The sequence below is a fragment of the Peromyscus eremicus genome, chromosome 10, assembly GCF_949786415.1.
Source record: "Peromyscus eremicus chromosome 10, PerEre_H2_v1, whole genome shotgun sequence".
NCBI classification, from domain to species: domain Eukaryota; kingdom Metazoa; phylum Chordata; class Mammalia; order Rodentia; family Cricetidae; genus Peromyscus; species Peromyscus eremicus.
In genome coordinates this window covers 25,854,814-25,876,260 of record NC_081426.1, presented here as the reverse complement: position 1 = coordinate 25,876,260, position 21,447 = coordinate 25,854,814, and the positions used below count along the sequence as shown (strand labels likewise).

The 21,447-nt window shown below is 47.9% G+C and overlaps 1 protein-coding gene across 3 annotated transcripts in view; it reads left to right on the top strand.

The window, feature by feature from the left end:
- Positions 1-1,860: 1,860 nt before the first annotated feature.
- The window catches only part of Tbc1d10a (TBC1 domain family member 10A), a 32,020-nt gene continuing 12,433 nt past the window's right edge, over positions 1,861-21,447 (top strand). The window contains exon 1 of one of the 3 annotated variants that reach the window (XM_059275588.1): positions 1,861-2,160. In XM_059275588.1, coding sequence (XP_059131571.1) covers positions 1,952-2,160 — 209 coding nt within the window. In that variant the 5' untranslated portion in view covers positions 1,861-1,951. Of the gene's footprint in view, positions 2,161-2,504; positions 2,928-17,202; positions 21,386-21,447 lie in introns of those variants that run through there. The other 2 variants (XM_059275589.1, XM_059275590.1) reach the window with 2 other exon arrangements.

Genomic DNA, 21,447 nt, shown 5'->3' with positions numbered 1-21,447 from the left:
AGGTGGAAGAAGAAAAATGACTCCTAAAGATTGTCTCTGACTGACTTCTGCATACATGCCATGCATGTACACACACATACACACTATTTATTGTTTTTGATTTTTCAAGGCAGGGTTTCCCTGTGTAGCCCTGACTATCCTGGAACCCACTCTATAGACTGAGCGCTGGGGCTTATTTATTTTATTTTTTTAAGATTAACTGGAGTTGCTGGGCAGTGGTGGCACATGCCTTTAATCCCAGCACTTGGGAGGCAGAGCCAGACGGAGTTTGAGGCCAGCCTGGTCTACAGAATGAGATCTGGGACAGGCACCAAAACTACACAGAGAAATCTTGTCTTCAAAACAAAACAAGACAAAAAACAACAAAAGAGATTAATCAGAGTTACCATTAAAAACCCAGAAATTCCACTCTTAAGAAATTCTAAGAAAAATGAAATGCTATGTTACCTGATCAAACAACATTATTCCTAATAGAAAAAGAAAAAAGCATCCAAATGGCTTTCAGTGATGTCAACACAATGGAGTATAATTCAGCCATGCAAAGAATAAAGCACTAATAAGTGCTCAAATGTAGATTTATCTTAGAAGCAATAGAAGAAAGCTTAAGGCCAGCCTGTATCACATAGCAAGACAAGATCCTCTCTTAAACAGAACTGGTTACACAAAATGCTTGGTAACCACAGATAATTGAAATGTCTAGAAAAGCAAATCTGTAGGCACAAAGTAGAATAGTGGTTGCCAGAGACAGACTGGAAGTGACAGGTTACTGAATAGGAGTTTCTTTGGGCAATAAAAATGTTCGAAAATTTGATTGCAATGTTTGCACAACTCTTAAGGATGCTAAAGAACCATAGTATTATACTACTTATTTGAGATAGGGACATTGTAGCCCAGTTGGCCCAGAAACTCAAAATCTGCTTTAGTCTACTAAGGAGATTGCAGGCATGCATTAATTTTTATTCATTTGTGCATGTGTGGGTGGGGTGATGGAATTCATACCTAGGAAGTATACACTTTAAACATGAATTTGTGGTATGTTACTCATAACTCAATAAAACCAATGGGGAGCCAGGCATGGTGACCCACAACTGTAATCCCAGCACTTGGAAGACGGGAGTACCTTGGGCTACATAGTAAGCTCAAAGCGCTTTGGAGACCCTATCTCAAAACAAAACAGTACAAATCAACCCTCACTAAAAAAAGGTGTTGGGAAGGAAAAACATTACAAAGGAAAGTAAAGCTTAGGTTAAGTTTTTTGTTTGTTTTTGCTGTTATTTTGTTTTAGTTTTTCGAGATAGGGTTTCTCTGTGTAACAGGCTGGCCTCGAACTCAAGAGATCCGCCTGCCTCTGCCTCCCGGCTGCTGGGATTAAAGGCGTGAGCTACCACGCCTGGCTCAGTACTATTCTTACAGGGTCTCCCACGAGCTAATTTAAACGCCCCTAAGCAGAGCAGCAAGGTGATTCAGATCCCTAAACCCACTTGCGTCTCATCACTATTCAAAATGAACGGGCGAAGCAGCCCCACCCACGACCCTGTTTCGCAAGGAGCCGGCCCAGGGAAGCGGAGGCGTGCAGGACCTCCGGGGAAGCCCTGGGCCTTCTTCCCGAGAGCCGCAGCAGGTGACACGCCAGCCCAGGGCCAACCCGGAAAAGCCAGAAGAGCTAGTCCAGGTGAGTTTTCGTGATTGGCAGCCAGGGAAGGAGGATCCCTGGTGACGGTTGTCCCGCCCCCTCACGTCCGTCCAGTTGGCGCCAGCCTGGAGGAGGGGCTGGGCCCGGGGCCCTCGGCACCCATTGGGCGCGTGGTGGGAGCTCCCTGGGGAGCCGCCCCCAGCTTTGCGGCAGCCAATGGGCGCGGCGCGTGGGCGGGGCGTCGGCAGCGTCGGCGGAGGCCGAGCGGCTGAGGCGGCTGAGGTGGCCGCTGGCGCTCTGGTGGCGGGCGCGGCCAGGATGGCGAAGAGCAGCAGGGAGAATGGGCCGCGCGCGCCCGCAGCGGGCGGGAGCCTGTCGGGGACCCGGGAGAGCCTGGCCCAGGGCCCCGACGCCGCCACTGCCGACGAGCTCAGCTCGCTCGGTTCCGACTCGGAGGCCAACGGCTTCGCCGAGCGCCGCATCGACAAGTTCGGCTTCATCGTGGGTTCGCAGGGCGCCGAGGGCGCGTGAGTAGCGCTGGGGTCTGGGCCGGGCGCGGGACCGGCGCGAGCGTGGGCCTGACCACCAACGTGTCTCCACTGCCCCATCCCCACGGACCCGCCCCGAGCGGCTGTCTACTTCCTACCTACGTCGGACAGACAGGCCACCCTCTTCCTCCCGGTCCTCACGCCGGTACCCCCCCCCCCCTTCCCCCGACCGACTGATCCGCTCCCTCCGAGGGACTCACATTGGCCTCCCGACTGGGGGATAGCCACCAACACCAGCCCCTAGACTCACCAGGTCACCCTGGCCTTAAGGCTGATTGACTTTGCCACCCCTTGGCATGCGCACAGATAGCTGCCCCATACTTTCCCCATAGCTGTTCTCCATCCCTCCCCTCCCCTATAGAATCCTTGTCTCACCACCTCAGGACCCCCACCCCAGGAAATCTTAGATCGACTTCAGGACTCCCGGCCGGCTCCACCCCACTCCAGGTCACACTAATCCTTACATCTAGACACATAGACACACTGACACTGGCCACCTCCCTCCCAGACAGTCCCATCTTGTCACCGACAGTTTCTTTCCATCATGGGAAAGTCAGAGAGTGTCTGTTTCTCTCTCGCACGCACACACCTTCTGCCAAAAGGCAGCTTTGTCCATTGTCACAGGCAACAGGTGGGCAGACACTCCCCCTTCCTAGTAGTTATAGGGTGACAGTGCCTCACCTCTAGGATTCTCTGTCAGCTTCATCACCACAGGAGCCAGCCAGCAGACTCCCAGGCTGCTGTGTGTATGTATACTTCCTTCCCAAATCGAGATGTGGGCAGGAGGAGGAGTGGGACAGCAGGAGCCCCACTTAAGTAGCACCCCACCCTTGAGCACCCAGGCACCCCACTGGCCATTAGAAAAAGATGAGGCAGTGGAGTAGCACCTTCCTTCCAAGATGAGCATGCTGGGCTACAGCTTTCTGTCCCACAGAACCCCTGGTTGTGAGTTCATCTGGTGGTCCCCTCAGGAAGATGGCCTCTAGATCCCACTTCATTCCAGCTGTCCTGTGGTGTGAGACTAGTGCCATACAGAGAACTGATAAGCCTCCCTCCCATAGCGTGCCTCCCACTTTATAGAGACAGAAAGAACCTCACAGTCACCAGGAGAGCCTTACTCCAGAATATATCCCTCCCTTTCCTCTGACTGGTTGTGACTGCCCAAGGTGTCCCCAACTATTCTCAGGACTTACAGAAGTGCTTGACTATCTTAAGAAACCTACTCCATAAAGTCCCATATAAATGTCACTTCCATAATCTCATAACTCCCCCCACCAAGAGTCTCTTATTCACCAGGCCTCCTACTCCTTAGGAGGAAAATTTTACAAATCCAGGCTTCTGACCTAGATGGAGTTTCCTCCCACCCACTGGTCTGTCTCTACCACCCCCCTCTAGACTTGCTCACATTAGGCTAAGCCTAGTCCAGTCCCAAACCAGGAGAACTCCTCATTCTCACCCACCATCCTGACTTTGTCCTGTTTCCTTGGTCTGAGCTTCATGTAGAGAGGATTTAGGGTGTGTTTCAACTGGGGCCAGGGAGAGGTGAGGTCTTGAGCGGGTGGGAAGGGACTCTCAGTTTTATTTGTGGGGTCTTGGAAGTAACAGCTCAGATTTGCTGGTAAATTCTAAAGCACGAAAATTCTTCTTCCATGCATATTAGGCATTTAACCAGATTTCAGGGTGTAGGGCGATGTGATAAAGTGAGGAAGGGCCAGACTTAGGGCTCATACTTGTTGGCTGTGTGACCTTGGGCAGATCTTGAATCCCTATCCTGTTTATTCAAGGGCAAAATTAATGCCTATATCCAATGCTACTGAGAAAAGTGAAAATCTGATACATGTGGTCACCCAGCACCATGCCTGGCACAAGTAATAGCCCAAGAAATAGTTTTCTTTCTCCTTCTAAGGGTCTGAGAAATGAAGAGAAAAATGAGGGCGTACCTCTGGTATTTGTGGGAAGAGTCGCCCAATGGGAGCACCTCCCTTTGGCTCTCGTCCCCAATCAGGCAGCCAGATGTCTATCTTCTCCACCCTCCAACTGCAAACCTGGGTTGTGGCTCTGCAAGATGCCCTCTCCATCTCCGGTGTCTGTGAGGCCAAGGCTGAAGGAGATCCCCGATCTACTTCTGTCTCCCTGCCTCATTTTCTTCAGCTTGTCTGTTAGCAAAATCTCGTATCAGAAAGCTTGGATCTTCCTTGTTTAGTTTATCCTGTGGTTCTAAAAAAGCCAAAAGTAAGTCCCTGCCCAAGGCCATAAGAGGGGAAGTTGTGGGAAGTTTCAGGGTGACCGCCCTGAACCTAGTCTCGTGGTTGAGGGCTAGGAGTCCATGTGCTATCCCAGAGAAGTGAAACATTAGCACAAATGGCCTGCAGTGGAGAAGATGGGGACTCTGTCTCCAGTTTAAGGTCCATTTCAGACACCCTGGGCCAAAGGTTGCCTCAGTACAGGTCAGTTTTGGTAGTTGCCAGGGGCTGTGAGCATGGGAAAGAAACCAGAGGCTTCCTCATTCTAGTGTCTGTTGAATTCTGGCCTAAAGTATATCATAAAATTACAGGCTAAGCTGGAATGGATCTTAAGATTGACCAGTATAGCCTGTGTCTAGAAGATAAAATAGACCAGAGAAGCAAAAACTTGCTTAAGTTCACTTAGCATATTACAGCAGAACTAGAATTTGGATCCAGGATGTGAGAATCCCATCAGGACTAGCTTCACCATCCATAATTGTGGCCCTTCACCGCCATCAGGAAATCGGTTGGCAGGCAGGTAAAACTGAAGATAACTAATAGGAATCTACCTGCCATCACAATCCCTTGCTTCCTCCACACTTCTTATACCCTTGACCATGTAGGGGCTAACAGGAATGGCCAGGAAGTGTAGGAGCGTGTTTGTCATTAGTCTGATTAGCTTAGGTAGGGCTGGACCAACCAGGCTTATTCACCTTTTTCTCCTCAGATCTGCAGTGGAGTAAATGCTCAATGTTTATTAATTGAATGATTTACTGCTAGATATTCCAAGTCAGAAAACTAAAAGTGAACTTGGAGGTGACCACTGTCATACAGATAGGTGGGAAACAAGTATTAGCCTTGCTTTTTCAGTCTGTTAGGAGAAAAGCTGGGGGTTGACCCCGAAGTTACTATGCTGTTCCACTTTTCCATCTTGTCATTCAGCCTGCTCTGTAGGGAACCTTTTGTGGGACTGAACTGTTTCCTGTCTTCTCTTGAGCAGTAGCCAAAGGCAAGAAAGCAACTAGCCCATGAATGACCATGTGGGTGGCACAGCCACAGACAGAGGCCCTGGCAACATTAGTTCTGGGTTAGCCCAAGACTTAGCTGGACAGTGATATCCCAAGAAGACCAGGTGCTGTGAGCAGGGAAGGGTGGGAGAGGAGGAGTGATGTCACCCTTCCATCTCTTGAGGGAGAAGAGTACCTATCTGATGGTCCTTCTGCAGCTGAAAGTTGGTCAGGAGGGGGAAAGGACGTAAGTTAAAGCCCTGGTAGCTGGAGAGGTAAATCCCTAACCTTCCTCTCCTTTTCCTAAGTGATTATCAGCACTAGCCTGAGGCTGGAGCTTCCCACCCTGCCTCTCTGTCTGCTCAGTATGTAGGCCAGATGAGTCAGGAATTACACTCTTTGGGATCCTGTGGGCATTGGCTTCCTGTTCGGGAAGCAAGTGAGTTGAGCTGAGCTCAGGGAGAAACGTATGGAACTGTAGTATTGTCTTCTTTAATCCCCTGGTTCCCTCTCTTCTAACCAATTATATCAGCCCAATGACTTTGGAAGTCATAGAACTGGCTTAATTGGCATCCTTACAGATGGTTCTATGCCAGTTTTTGTTAAGGTGGGGCCAGGGCTCTCCTGGCAAGCCAGAGCCTGCCTCTTTGCTGAGCCTGCCTCCACTGCCTTTTTTAGTTTGTAAGCTCAGACTATGCACTTCTCTTGAGGTATTACAGGTCCCAGGAGAGCATGGAGCTGGCAAGGAGTGGTCCCTGGGTAGTTCATTGGGAAGAATATAGCTGTACACGTGTGGCCCAGGTCCTTGACTCTAGACCGTGAGCCTTCCCATGTTTCCCTCATTCCTTCTCTCGGCCTCTAAGGAAAGTCCAGTTTGATGACCCTGTTCAAGATCTGACTTGGTAAAGGAGGAGGCAGCTCGCCAGCTGCTGTCCCGGGAAGGTGCCTCTATGTCCAGTTGCTAGAAACCCTAAGCTGTGGGAAAGAGATAAGTGGTGGAGCCTGCTTGATGTTTTGTCTTCCCAGCATCTGGCCTGAAACAGGACCTGGGGGTAGGGGATAACAATACCTGACTGAGCCGGCCCGTGGTGGCGCACACCTTTAATCCCAGCACTCGGGAGGCAGAGGCAGACGGATCTCTGGGAGTTCAAGGCCAGTCTGAGCTACAGAGTGAGTTCTAGGACAGGCTCCAAAGCTACACAGAGAAACCCTGTCTCCAAAAACCAAAAGAAAAAAAACAAAACAAAACACAATACCTGACTGAGGCCCAGTCACCCAATCTGTTTGCATCCGGGTGGGGAAGAAAGGCAGTGCTGGGCCCTCTCCTAACACACCCTCTGGAGCCTGGCTGGCTGTGTGACTTAGAACATGTGGCCTCATTTCTGAACCTCACGGTCTTACCCATGAAAAGATTATGCTAGTGCTGACTTTTTGGGGTTGCTGTGAGGTTTAAATGAACTGATGTGTGAAAAGAGCCTGGGACAGAGTAGGTGCTCAGTGACTATTAACTCCCCTTTTAAAGATGAGTAGTTAGTGATCTACTCCCCACCTCAGGCCATAGTGAGAACAGAAAATCCTAATCCAGGTGAACCTCACTTCCCTTGAATGGGGTGGTAGTCTCAATTCTGAACACAAGCACCTGAAGACCTCAGAAAAGAGTGCCCCAAATTTATCACCTGATAACTCCTTAAGCAGCCAGGCCAATTTTCTTCCTCCCAGGTGGGTTCTGTGGGGAGAATCCTAGAAAGGAGGCAACTGGCCTGGCTGCCCCACTGTCAAGCCAGCAGTCCTGCTTATGAGCTCCCTTAGCCAGGAGTTTAGGGCAGCTGCCAACTTGGATTTCTTTGTTTCATCTTCCCTTTCTCCACCTCTCCTACCCGACACTGCTCTGCTGCTTCTCTAGCTCTTCAGAAGCCAGCACAGATTAGCTCTTTACTTCTGCTTAGGTAGTGAGGTAGTCAGCCCATGCAGCAGCCTGGGGAGCCAGCTAAAGGCTTCGTTTTGCTAGCTTAGCCACTTTAGCAGTGAGCTTATTTCCCAGACACTCTTGAATACCTGCTCTGCCAGATGCTGTGATTGGGACAAGAACTGAACAAGACATCTCTGTCTTGTTGCCCTCAAGGAATTCAGACTGGTTGAAAGACAGAACCACAAACAAATCTTTGCAATGTTGAGTGATAAAGGCTGTAATTGAGGTGTGCAGCTGCTCTTAGAGTCTATAAGAGGAAGCAGCAGCTTTGCCTACAGGAGCCTATGAAGAAGTACCATTTGATCCCAGCACTCAGAAGGGACAACAAGGTCTTTTTCATTGGCTGGGAAGGACTTACGTGCAACATCCCTCCCAAAAGCCAGCTCTTTGAGAAGTATAATGTGCTAAGAGCAGAGGTGGCAGGCAGGATGAAAGCAAGGGTAGGTTGGGAAAAGAGATTAGACAGACAGCCCTGAATGCCAGCCTGAGTCCCCCTGTGTTCAGAGGGGTTAGTTGTTGAAGATGACAGAAAGAAGAGCTAGATCACAGGCGATGAGATTGTCATGAGAATCCAAGATAGGCCAGATCTATGGTGGGACTAGGAAGTCTATAGCCAGAGGGAGGAAGACACTGGCAAGTCATTAGAGCTCGGACAGTGGCTAGCCCCGGACAGTGGCTAGCCCCGGACAGTGGCTAGCCTGAGAGTGACAGAGGTGGAAAGGCCTCTTACGCAGCCTATCCTGGAGCCTTTGCAGTGGGCTGCTGTTGATTGGCCTTTGTCATATCCCCAAGGTACATACTTGGCCGGAAGGCCCAGGGCACATCAAGGGGCTCTTTGTCTCTCTAGCAGGAGAGAGAGTTGGCTGACCTGGCTGGGGGAGGCAGGAGGGTGAGTAACACTGAGCTTTGTAGTTGCTGCCTGGTAAACAAATTGGATGGTAAGAAAAGCTACAAGGAGAGCCAGGCTTCTCTCCAAGGAGCTAGGAGTGAGACTGAGGACAGAGAAATCCTTCCTTAGGGTAGCATGGCAGCTAGGACAGAAGATTTGGGGCTTTCAGCATGAAATCAAGGGGAGGCAGATGACAACCAAGGGGCAGTCTGATTTCATGGAGAATCTTTTTTTTGTTTGTTTGTTTTTTGTTTTTTTGAGACAGGGTTTCTCTGTGTAGCTTTGCGCCTTTCCTGGATCTCGCTCTGTAGACCAGGCTGTCCTGGAACTCACAGAGATCCTCCTGCCTCTGCCTCCCAAATGCTAAGATTAAAGATGAGCGCCGCTACCACCTGGCTTCATGGAGTGTCTTTATTTTCTTCTTCCAGCTGGTGCCTTAGCTGGGACAGATGAGTCCAGTATCTATGAGAGGCAAGCTTCTAGCAAGTCTTATAGAGTCTAGCTGGAAACATGGCTTTAGGCTATGGGATGGGGAAAGTACTACTACTAAGCACAGGGGTATGAGGGTGCTGGTGCCAGCTTTCCAATGGACTCCTGTGCTTCATGGCTTAAGCGTGTCTCCTCATTCAATCACAGAGCTAGTACCCTGCTTTTTATCCAGCATTTACTATATGTGTAGCCCCGTGTCAGCTTCCAGATAGAAACCAGTCTTGCTTTCAAATGACTTATAGTCTAACAGGAAGTCATACATTAGACAAGTAGTTACAGGTGCAGCTGTGTACAAAGGATTGTGAGGCTCAAATAAGATAACTGGATTAGGAACACAGTACAAACAAAGGCTTCTGAGCAGGGATCAAAAGACCCTAGTCCTGGGTCTCCCTGAGCTACTAAGTAGCTGTGTGACCTTGAGAAGGCTGTTGGCTTTTTTCTTTTTTGGAGCTGAGGACCGAACCCCTACCACTGAGCTGAATCCTCCAACCCCAAGAAGGCTGCTTTCTAAACCTCAGTTTCCCTGCAGAGAAAATAGAGTTCATCTATCTCAAACATTCTGAGAAATGACCTTGGAAAAATGCTTTGGTAGGTAGTCCCAACACAAGGGGTCATTGTGGCACATTCCACAGAAGCCAGCACTTCAGCATACTTTGTTCTTATGTGAGCTTTGTGCACAGAACCAGTGGTCCTCATGTATGTGGAGATGTATTCAGATTGAAGGATGCTTTATTGCTTCTTTTTTTGTTTTGTTTTGTTTTTTGAGACAAGGTTTTTCTGTGTAACAGCCTTGTCTGTCCTGGAACTCTTCTCTGTACACCAGGCTGGCCTCGAACCCACAGAGTTCTGCCTGCCTCTGCCTCCCAAGTGCTAGGACTAAAGGTGTGTACCACCGCCCAGCAATTTATCTCTTTTTTTAATTAAAAAAAAAAGCTTTTAGTTTTTGAGATTATAATATAATTACATTATTTTCTCTTTCCCTTCTCTCCCTCCAAATCCTCACACATACCCCACTCTGCTGAAATTTATGGCCTCTTCTTTAGTTATCACTCATGTGCATTGTGTGTGTGTGTGTGTGTGTGTGTGTGTGTGTGTATTTCTAAACATATAAATACAACCTGCACAGTCAGTGTAATGTTACTTGTATGCATATGTGTTCAGGGCTGATCATTTGGTATTGGATAACCTATAGGTGAGCTCTTACCTACAAAAGAGTGTTTCTCCCAGTCTTCAGCTCTCATTCCTCAATTGTCTGTGGTTCTTTATTTAGTGTTGGGTCCCTGTGTGCTTTCCTTCTTCCACATTAGCGTGTCTATTGGTGTCCGTGCCAGCCTTGTTCAGGTCATGTCAGGCAGCATGTTGATGAGACTTCCTGGGTGTCTTTATTTAGTTTGAGTCAGTGTCTCACTATGGAGCCCTGGCTGGCCTGGAACCCCTGTATAGACCAGGCTGGCCTTGAGCTCAGGGAGATCTGCCTGATTCTGCCTCCTGAGTGCTGGGATTAAGAACTGGTGTAATTATGCCAAGCTTTATCTTTTTAGTCTCTGGTAATCATTACGGGAGCAATGGGAAATGGATAGAGTAAGGGTTATTTTGTTTGTTTACAGGCAGGGAAAGTAACTGAGCAAGGGATGGAACTGGGCCTGCTATCTGGGGTCCCAATTTTCCATCCTACTAAAGCTGGTGATCGCCTTGTGGCCTCTCTTCCTGCCACAGTCTTAGGACTTCAGCCTAGCCCCAAATGTCTACTTTTCCTAACAGGTCTTCTGTGTTGTTATGCAGAATAGTGCAACTCCTGTCCCCTCACATGTACCCTGAGATGAGACAGGAACAGCTGGGTGTAAGGGATCCAGGAGGGCACGTAAGTTTCAGGAGCTCTTGCTCCTTCTTAGTGCATCTGGACCCTGGACACTGTATGCACAGAACAATCTTCCTAGTCTACTTTCCGGAAGATGCTGGTTTTTGTTTTTGTTTTCTTTTTCCTCCGTCTTGACTTACAGGGAAGGACAACCTAGACTTGGGTCTGGGAGAGCCCAAGTTCAAGACATCAGCAGACTTAGCTCTCAGTCCTCCTTCTGACACTTTCCAGCTGTGTGACTTCTCTGAATCCCTAAATAGGACATTGGTGGCATTAGAAGAGGGAGATGTTAGGATGATGTTTAAAAAGCACCCAGCACATCTGCCACAGAGTAAGGGCTCTGTGTCCTCGATGCATGATGGCTTTCACACTTCATGTTTATTTATCTATTTTTGGTTCTTTAAGACAGGGTTTTTCTTTGTAGCCCTGGTCGTCACTATGTAGAACAAGCTGGCCTTGAACTCAGAGATCTGTCTGCCTCTGCCTCCCAAGTGCTGGGATTAAAGACATGCCCCACCACTGCCCTGCCAGCTTTCACACATCAAGTGTGAGATTTAAGAGCCAAGTGGATCTTTGTGAGTTTGAGGCCAGCCTGGTCTGCATAGTGAGGCCATCTTGAGATACATACATACATACATACATACATACATACATACATACATACATACATACAAACAACAGACTCAGCTCTCTCCTCTCTTCCTCTGTCCCTCTCTCATGGGCTTTTAGTACAATTGTAAGGAAGTAAGGCAGTGTAGGCATGAGGACTGAGCTTCCCTCATGTGCTCGGCTCACTCACCCATGGTCTTGGGGGTAAGGCAGGAGCCAGTTGCACTCAGCTTGAGGTCAGGAGCTCCCTGACCTACCAGGGCAAGTTGGGAATTCCTCTATTAGTTCCTTATTAAGTCATTTGCAGCAAGGTCTCTGACCGCCCTGACTCTAGAACGGCTCTTCCTTCTCTGTGTCCTATGAAGAAGAAACAGAAGTGAGAGTAGAGAACTTCAGGGCCAGTGTGTGGCCAGAGGGCTGCCTGGGTCCTGTCCCCTCCTAGGGCCCCCTAGTAGTCACCTGAGAAATTGTCCAGGTTTGCCTCCTAATTACCACCACCACTCTCTCTCTGTGTGCCTTGTGGATCTTTGTCCTGGCATCCTGGCATGCCTAGGCGACCCCTCCATTCTCTTACCACCATTATCATAATGCCATTTCACAACAGGGCCCGGGCTGTCATCTGCCTCTTCACACTTAACTCTATGAGATCTGATTATCATGATAACCCCCATTTTACATCGGCAGAAGCCAAATCCCAGAGAGCTAAAGTGACTTGCAAAGTGCTATGCTGCTTGTGAGTTGGAGTTCACTGAGCTCTAAGCTCCCAGGGTCGGTGAAAGCTTCTGTGCATCCCACTGAGTGCTGAAGTTGGGTGGCATAGTTAGAGAAGAGCAAAGGGGCTACTTTCACCTGCCAGGGCTTGCTTGCCATAAACTCTAAGCAGTGATGATTAGCTTGCTGAAAATCTGAGTTTTCTCATCTGTCAAGTGGGGTTGGTAATTGGAGAATGCATCTCATGGGCTTTGTTACCAGGGTTAAATGAAATGATGTCAATTGGATGCTGAGCAGTGTCTGGTGCTTTAGCGAGTGCCTGGTAAGTGTTATCACAGACATTCAGTTAAGTTAATTGAATAGGAGAACTGTAATGTTGTAAAAGGCCATTCAAGCAAATCTGAGCTCAGCCCTGTGCTGGCCTTCAAGATCCAGAGCTGTGTTAGGCTGGAGAGGGCGTATTCCTACTGTGCACCTGCCTGGTCTCAAGGCAGAGTCAGTATTCCCAGCTTGTTGCTGAGAACTCAGGCCTGAGGTTTCCCTCCTCAGTATTCCCACCATGTGTTGATCAAGTGCCAGCCAACCAGGTACTAGGTAATGTTCTTAGCCTGAGACACACTGCAGAGAATGGCCTGATGGAGCTCTCTAGGAGCATACCTCCTCAAGGAATGCTGCCTCAGCAGAGCAGAGGTCAGGTGGGGAAGCTGGACCTGCTCTGCTGGACTGCTCACATTCCCCACACAAGCCGTGCCCTTCCTATTAACTTGCACTTACACATACTGGGCCTTCTGCCTGGTATGTTCTTTCCCCCTTTCTCAGCCTAGCCACTTCCTGTCAGCCTTCAAACCCCAATCTAAAAGTCAGCTCCCCAAACTTCTCCACCCTCACCCTGGGGGCTTCTTGTGGATTCCTAGCACCTTTCACAAGCTCTGTGCCTACATTTCAATGTGTGTAAGTTAGTTATCCTCCCAGCTGCCTCTCTGCAACATTGGCTTCCTCAAGGGCAGGGGCTGTATTTTATTCATCTTTACAGCAAGGCTCTGGAGAGGTGTGCATGGAATGAAATGTGCTGATTGTGCTGTGCCTGGAGCAGTTAGAGGCAATGGAAAGATGAGAGACAGTTTGAATGAGGTCTGCAGTGGTCAGTAGGAGCCAGTTAGAAGTGGCGCAGGGAAGGGACAGCTAGAGTTAAAACCAGGAGTGAAAAGAGTAATGTGAGAGGGGACAGGAGGATTGGAGAACCAGAGCCTACAATTTCTGTTGTAGATGGGGACAGTAGGGAACCGTGAAGAAGTTTCACATGGAGAGACCTTGTGAACACAAGGAGTCAGGACAATTAGGTAAGAGCTAACAAAACTGTAAGGATGGCTTGGGAGTCACACATAGATCAGGGTGGACTCTGGGCATCTACAAGGGAGATTGTGATCCAAGTACTCAGTCAACAGGCAGAAAATTTCAAGCACCTCTCTGCCTGACCACGGTTAGGTTTTGGGGAAGTGATGTCTTCTGTAAGAAAAGGCTCCCCAAGTTCCTATAGTTGTCAGGGAGAGCTGCCCTGGGGATTCTGCTATCTATGCCCTTTCCCAGCTCAGTGGACTAGAAGAGGATTCCTTGATTTTGGAGTCTGCAAAACAGAACAGGGTGGAGCTGAGTAGAGTGGAGAGCTGGGCAGAGGCCCAGGATGCCGAGGCCAGTGAAGGGTGGAGAGAACCTGTTTATCATTGTGCACTGACCCAGAGCCGGAAGGAGCAGAGCCAGTAAATGCCTCATGGGATAGAGAGGCTGGCCCAGAACTGCCGCTGGGAATGAGGGAGAGTGAAGCTAGCAAGCCAGACTCTCTCACCCAGACAGGAGCCACTGCCAGCCAGCTCCAAAGCAGAGTGGCCAGGCCACAGGAGGGAACACTAGACTACTACAGACATCACCTTTTCCCTACCACTCACAGCATGTCCTTGGGCAAGTCACTTACCCTGTGGACACCAGACCTCCCCAGTTGTCTAGAAAGGGTATTCTTGCTGGGCAGTGGCGGCACATGCCTTTAGTCCCAGCACTCGGGAAGCAGAGCTAGGTAGATCTCTGTGAGTTCGAGGCCAGCCTGGTCTACGGAGCGAGATCCAGAACAGGCACCAAAACTACACAGAGAAACCCTGTCTTGAAAAAAAAAAAAAGGGGGGGGGGTATTCTTTTTGTTTTGTTTGTTGTTGTTTTGTTTTGTTTTTTTGAGACAGGGTTTTTCTGTGTAACAGTCCTGACTGTCCTGGAACTCAGAGATCCATCCAGCTGCCTCTGCCTCCCACTGCTGGGATTAAAGGCATGCGCCACCTGGAAAGGGTATCTTAACTGTGTGATCTGTTGGGCCTGGCTGTCAGCCATTTGCACATCCTAACTACCTTCTCCCATACTCTAGTTTCCCTCTCCCTTTCTATGAAACTGGCTGTAAAGCTATGTGCACTTTCATGCATTACTGCCTTGGAGAGTAATGAACTCTAGAAGTTATCACCCAGTGTGTAGAGCAGGCTACCTTCTTTATCTTTACTTCTCTTCCCAGCTCCCCTTCCCTCACTGTCTCTGGACTCATGGTTAACCATACTTTCTCTGTATATTCCTAATTTTCCATACTTTGATTGAGACTTCCTCAAGTGACCCTGCCTCTATCCTAAAGGCCCAGCTGTGAAAGACTGTTTCATATCTTCTGTCTTTCTCAACTTAAAAGGTAGGGAGGAGGAGAGAAAGGGAGTATGACAAAGACAGAGTCTGTTATGTGTCGGGCACTTTATATCTATTAGACAGGTTAGTGTCTAAGTGGTAATCTCCACTTACAGGCTAACTAATGTGGGCAGATTGCTTAACCATGCTGAATGGAGGTAATAAGAACTACTTACAGAGGGAAATGTATGCCGTGTAGTGGCTTGGCAGAGTTAGTACATGGCCAGTTCTTGAGACATGTCATCTTTACAGTTGCTCCCTGGGCAGGTTATAGAGATGAGAAACCAGAAGCTTAGAGGATGGAGAAACAGAGCCCTTCTATGTTTCACATAGCTGTGATAGAAGCCAGGAATTATAGTTTATGTGTCATAGAGTAAATAGCATCATCTTGTGGGCCTCTATGACTTCCTAGGTAAAATGAGGATGATCTTGTCCTCCCTACCTCCAGGAGCTGCATTTGGGGACTAGTTAGAAGAAAAAAATGAGTGTGAAAGTTCTGTCTGTAAATACAAGTTGTGAACTAGCTGCCATTTTCTGGCTATCCACAGTATATGTTTATTCCTCATTGTAGTCCTGTGTAATACAAGGAGTGCATTGTGGTCCCAATAAAGATGAAGTAGTCCTGGGGATGCAGCTCGGTGATGACTGCCTTTTTACATCATACACAAGGCCCAAGGCTTAAACCCAGAATCAGCAGGTGGGGAGAATGCACCAGCTCATGGCTTCCAGCTAGTAGATGGGGGAACTGTAATGCTTTCGTAGGTGGGTTGGTTTCAGGAGTGTCCCCACTCCTGATTTTCTTCCATGTCCTATTTAGTATCCCTGATAAGTGAGACGAAAAGCACCAGTCCTGTGGTCTGTGACTTTAGAAAGAATGTCTGCTTAGGGTTCATGGAGTGAGCTTGTAGGAGGGGAACCAAGGTGTATCTTCCACAAAGGATAGAAAGGTTCTGGGCATGTGCAGTACCCTTACTGAGTTTGCCAAGCTAGGGAGTTGAGAGCAGAAGTCTAAAAGGACTAGGAAGAGAAACTTCCAGGAACCTTAGGAACTGGGCTTGTCCCTCTGAGCTTTTGGAAGCCTCTAGCTTCTGAATTTTGGGAGAGCTTGCAGAGAGTGGGGTATATGAAATGTCACTGCCACCTTGGGCCATAGCATGGCACAACACAGCTAGGTCTGGGAGTCTGGGAGCCTGGAAATATCTGTAGCCAGTTACCACCTTCGTCTTCTCTGAGCTTCCTCCTCAGGAGGCAGGATTATTGGCAAACAGCCTAGGTATACCATCTACAACTGAGGTTGTGCTTACCAGCAATGCCTGTCCGTCCTATTGGCCTTGCTGAGCCATGTTACACATAGGCTGACTACTCACTATAGCTGTAAGAACACAGAGTGGGAGATGAACGGTCTCCAAGGGCCTACAGGCCAGATAAGCCATGCAATATCTGGAAAAGGGTCTGCTTTCTCCACAGACTCCTGTAGGGAGTCAGAGGCAATGCAGGAGTTACTGTGGCAGAGGAGAAGCTCTGATTCAGCCACTTACTTTCTAGCTTTGTGACTTTGCCTAAACTTCTCTGGTCAACTCTCTTTATTGCCCAAATGGAAATTATAGTTAACCAATTAGGGCTCCCTTTCATTGGACATTAGAGAGACGAAGACAATTACTATAGGTAGAAGTGCCTTGTATGTCTGAATATAATATACATGGAAGTAATGATGTCATAGAGAAAATCAGGAATAGGAGTTACTGCAAAAGTGTGAGAGCTGATTCAACTGGGGGGCGAAGGTGGGATAGTACTAAGAGCATGAGCAAACCCACACTGTAATGAACATTCATTTCAGACATAATGTCTCCATCCATTCATGTAGTTACTGGAGTCAGTTCCAGAGGAGTATATGTAACTTTGAAAATTCTTTTTTTGCACACAGGAGGCAAAGGCAGGTGGGTCTCTGAGTTCAAGGCCAGCCTGGTCTACAGAGTAAATTCTAGAACAACCAGGATAACATAGAGAAACCCTATCTCAACCCCCCCCAAAATAAATAAAATTATTTTGTTAATACTCTGTGTGTGTGTGTGTGTGTGTGTGTGTGTGTGTGTGTGTGTGTGTAAGGAAAACATGAGTCTCAGGGATCGAATTCTTGTGTCAAGCTTGGAGGCAAGTACCTTCACCCACTGAATCATCTCACGGTCCTGTAAGTAGCTTTTTGATTGTTTGGGTCTCAGTCTGTAGTCCAGGCTAGCCTCAAACTCATGGCACTCCTCCAGGTACTGGGATTTATGCTGCTATGCCCAGCTTACCTAACTTTAAAAAATTGTATGAATTGACTTGAAAATCAGAGTGCATATTTATTTATTTATTTATTTATTTATTTATTTATTTATTTATTTATTTATTGGTTTTTCGAGACAGGGTTTCTCTGTGTAGCTTTGGAGCCTGTCCTAGAACTTGCTCTGTAGCCCAGGATGGCCTCGAACTCACAGAAATCCTCCTGCCTCTGCCTCCCGAGTGCTGGGATTAAAGGCGTGTGCCACCACCACCTGGCCAGAGTGCATATTTATACATGTAAGGGCTACTTATTTCATAAAACATTTCAGTTATGTGTATGTATACTTAGTCTAGAATGTAGGTTTTATTGTGGGTCTCAATTTAAAGTATGAGAAACAGTGTTCTAGGCCAGGGTGAAGTTCTGCAAGTTGGGGCATATGGCACACAGATGGGCAGGCTGTCAGGATGCTGAAGGCTTGGCTTCTGGGTGTGTAGGACTATAGTGTAAGGGTCAAGGACATGGCCATGGAGTCACACAGCCCTGGGTTTCATCTCAACTTGCTTCTTAACAGCTATGCTTGTAGGTCTGGCATGCTATTGTTAACGGGGAGAGTGACGTTGTCCTGAGGTTAGTAAGGAAATGTACATGTGATAAACACATGTGAAATCTTGAGAATTAGTTAAGTAGTAAGTGATGCATAAATGCTAACTACTGTTGTTGATGTTGCTATTGTTGTTGGGGGTTTTGATGTTATATGAGGCCCTGAAAGGGTGCTGACAGAGAGAAGAAAGAGCATTTCAGGTAAGAGTGGGTGGGTGGGTGACAAGGAATAAGCATGTGTGTGTGTCTGGTATAAGAGGGCATGAGCACTGTGTGGCACCAGAAGGTGGTGTTGAAATTATAGGGAGAAGATAACAGGAAATTTTTGTCCTAGCTTGGGAAAGAACACTGAGCAGTAGAACCTGTTCAACAATAGGATGGCTGCTCTGGACTAGCCTGTGCAGTTCCAGGAAGGGCTGTTCCAGAGATTGTTCTTAGTAGGCTCTTTGGATGTAGAAACCCCCTCAGACCACCCTCAGAAACCACCTCAGAAGAGGGTTTTCTGGAAAGTAAGTGTGCTCCTGATCTGAGTCACCCCACACAGAACATCCGGTCAGTTTCTCTTGCTATTAGCGATCGGCTCCTACACTCTACACTATCAGGAGGAAGCTACCTTAGGGCCTTTATGCCCCCATGCTGTTTGAAGTGTTCCCATCCTCTCAGCTTCATCCCACAGCTCCCTTGTTGGCATCCTTTCCGAGTCACTTCACAGAGCCTGTCCACGTACAGAAGAAAACAAGCACAGGAGAGGAAGGGCTTAGCTTGTTGGCTTTGGTGGGTGGTCGGCTGTTGTTTTGTGTTTAGATTTTAGTTTGATTTACTGTGTTGTATGGGTGTTTTGCCTGCATGTATGTCTTTGTACCAGTGCTTGTGGAGGCCAGAAGAGGGCATCTGATCCTCTGGAACTGGAGTTATAGACAGCTGGTAGCTGTCATGTGAGTGCTGGGAACCAAACCCAGGTCCTCTGGAAGAGCAGCCAGTGCTCTTAACTGCTGAGCCATCTCTCCAGCCCCGGTGGGACTTGGTTGTTGTAGAAAGAATTCCTTCATCCAGACAGATGTTTTCTAGGATCCTGACAAACTTTGCTGAAGGATCTTTTAACTGATTTTTAAAAAATGGACATCCTGTGTGGGAAGACATACCCACCTGTAGTTAGAGAATATGCTGAGTGCTAGGTAGGGACAGCCAGGCCTTAGGGTCTACCCTCCCAACATCCAGATTAAATTCTTTTACTGGAAGACAAGTCATTTAAAGGAGTATATTTCCTCAAAATTTCCTCGGTTAAGGTTTTAAATTTCAAACAGATCTTCTGGTTGATATACACATTGAGAGCAATAGCAGCTGTTTGTCTTTGAGAGCTTGCCTCATCATTGGTACAGCCTAGAATCAGTGGTGTCTTAGAACCCAGGAAATATGACCTTTTGTTTTGTACGCTCTTTGAATTCTGGCTTGATGTTTGACATTGGGGCTTTGAAACGGCCAAAGCTATCATCTGGCATCAGTTGAAAGAACTTTGAGCACATTCCTCTGTGTTTGCAATTGGGAGAATAGGTATTTCTGAGGCCTTACAGCCATATTTTACCAACAAAACCAGACCCCAGGGTTGAGATGTCATATAGGCAGGGATTTAATCCCATGGGGATTCTTTGGCAACTAACAGTTTCAGTTGTAAGTCTCATCTTCTTTGAGCCTTAGTTTCCTATCTGTACGGAGGGCTGAATCAGATGTTATCACATCCATAACTGCTAGAACTTCCTGTTGACTCGTGGGCACCCTACCCTCTGTTTAGTTAACTAGAAGCCTCATCCCCGACTTGTTGCATAAGTGAATACTGTTATTGGTATACACGTCATTGTGGCGTGGGGTGTAGAGACCTTTGGTTTCTGCTTCTTGGTATTTGGGGGTTGCCTGAACATGTATATACTCTTGTTAATTACTTGACCCAAAAGGCTTGAGCTTTGTTCTTATCCAAGAGAGAAAGAAAGTATCTTTGTGCCTTGGTTCTGCCTCTAGATTGAGAGAGAGAGAGCAGTTTAAGGCACAGTGACTAGTTTCAGTGTGTTGAGGGGCCCAGTTTATTATCTAGGCAAGTTCTATTCCAAGGCTGAGCTCAGGCTCAGTTCCCCAGATAAAGTGCACTCACCAAGAGGACTTGCCTTTTAGTGTCCTGGAGGCCTCAGCTCTGCCATGGCCCCTCCCTCTGCTCTTGCAACCAGTTAAAGTCACATCAACATGTTTCCTTCCGGCAGAGAGAATCAGAAACTCCAAAACTGGGCCAGGCCAGCTCCACCATGTCCTGTTCCTGTTCCGGAGAGCTCCCTAGAGCTGCCTCAAGTGCCTCCTACCCTGTGCCCCTTTCAGGGAAGTCAAATAGGACTGAATGCCAGCTTTGGGCTGTATAGGGTCTGGCTTGGAATTGAGTCCCAGGTTCCTTTCTGATTTTTTATCTGACTCTGAGCAGGATACCCTCCCTGGGTATGGTAATCTCTCGAGCCTGTTTCCTCATCTGTAATTAATCCTTCTTCATACTGTAAAGTACTTACATTTTTTAAATGATGTATTTATTTTTATTTTATGTGCATTGGTGTATTGCCTGCCTGCATGTCTGTGTGAGGGTGTTGGAACTATAGACAGTTGTGAACTGCCTTGTGGGTGCTGGGAATTGAACTGGGGTCTTCTGGAAGAGCAGCCAGTGCTCTTAACCGCTGGCTGAGCCATCTCTCCAGCCCCCAAGGTTTTGTTTGTTTGTTTGTGGCAGGATGTCATGTTTCCCAGGCTGGCCTTAAACTCCTGCCTCTACCTCCAGAGGGCTGAGATTATACCCAGTTTATAAAATACTACTTTTCTTTTTTTTTTTTTTCCTGGTGGTACTGAGAATTGAACATAGTACCTGGCACATGCTAGACATCCACTCTATCACCGAGCTACGTATTACCAGACCAGGTACTTTCTTACTTGGGGAGTTGGGGAGGAGCTTCACAAAAACACAACAAAGGAATGTAAGATTTCAATACCCCAATACTTGAAAATGCACTTAAGGAAATTGTGTGAGAGAGAGTTGTACATGTACATTTGTGTTATATGTTTGTCTGCTTTGCCGTGATTCTGTAGGTCAGATTAGAAGTAATATGTAGAATGCCTGCACTGAAAGTGTAGTTTCCTTCTCTCTGCCTTTGAGAGTTCTGTGAACTGGATCTTCAGGGCTGACTCCCCGAGGAAGCGTACTCAGTGGCTGTGCTCTCTGCTTAACACAAGGATTCTCCCCCAGCCCACCTCTGCCTGCATTGGTGCTGATCTGCCTGGGCCGGGCCTCGGCACCTATAAATGTCAACCCCACAGGGGTCTGGGAACAAGAGTCTGCTTAGCCTGCCCAGGACTGACACAACTGCTCAGTTAGTAGGTGTACAAATATAGAAGGTGGCATTTGAAGGGACTCTGAAGTGTCTGTATGATTTTATAGGTGGAGACCACTTGGGGAGCATTCCAGCCAAGGGATTGGCGTGAGTAGAGGTTGAGAGGTGGGAAAGAGTGAGGATGTAATTGGGAAAAGTCTGAGTAACTAGTTTGGCTCAAGTGATGAAGAGGTGAGCATGTTATTTCTGTACTTGCTTGACTAGTTTTTGCGTCCAACTTTACTCCTAGCATGCTGGCCCCTGAAGAGGCTTATTTACAAGGCAGGCCCTAGACAGGAATGCTTGACTTCAGTGCACAGAGGCACACATCAGCCTTTGCCCCAGAGAGGCAAGGTGTCCCTGGCCCCTTGACACATTGGGAGAGTAGGCACTTGCACCTGTTGTATCTGGCCTGTGGCTTTTGCGGCAGGGGCAGCGTTCTGCTCATCTACAGCAGGGCATCATAAGTCTGCAGACCTGAAGGAGGTATAGAGGCAGAGTGCGGTGGGCTACAGGGCTGGCCAAAGCCAGGGTCTCTGCTTGTCTTG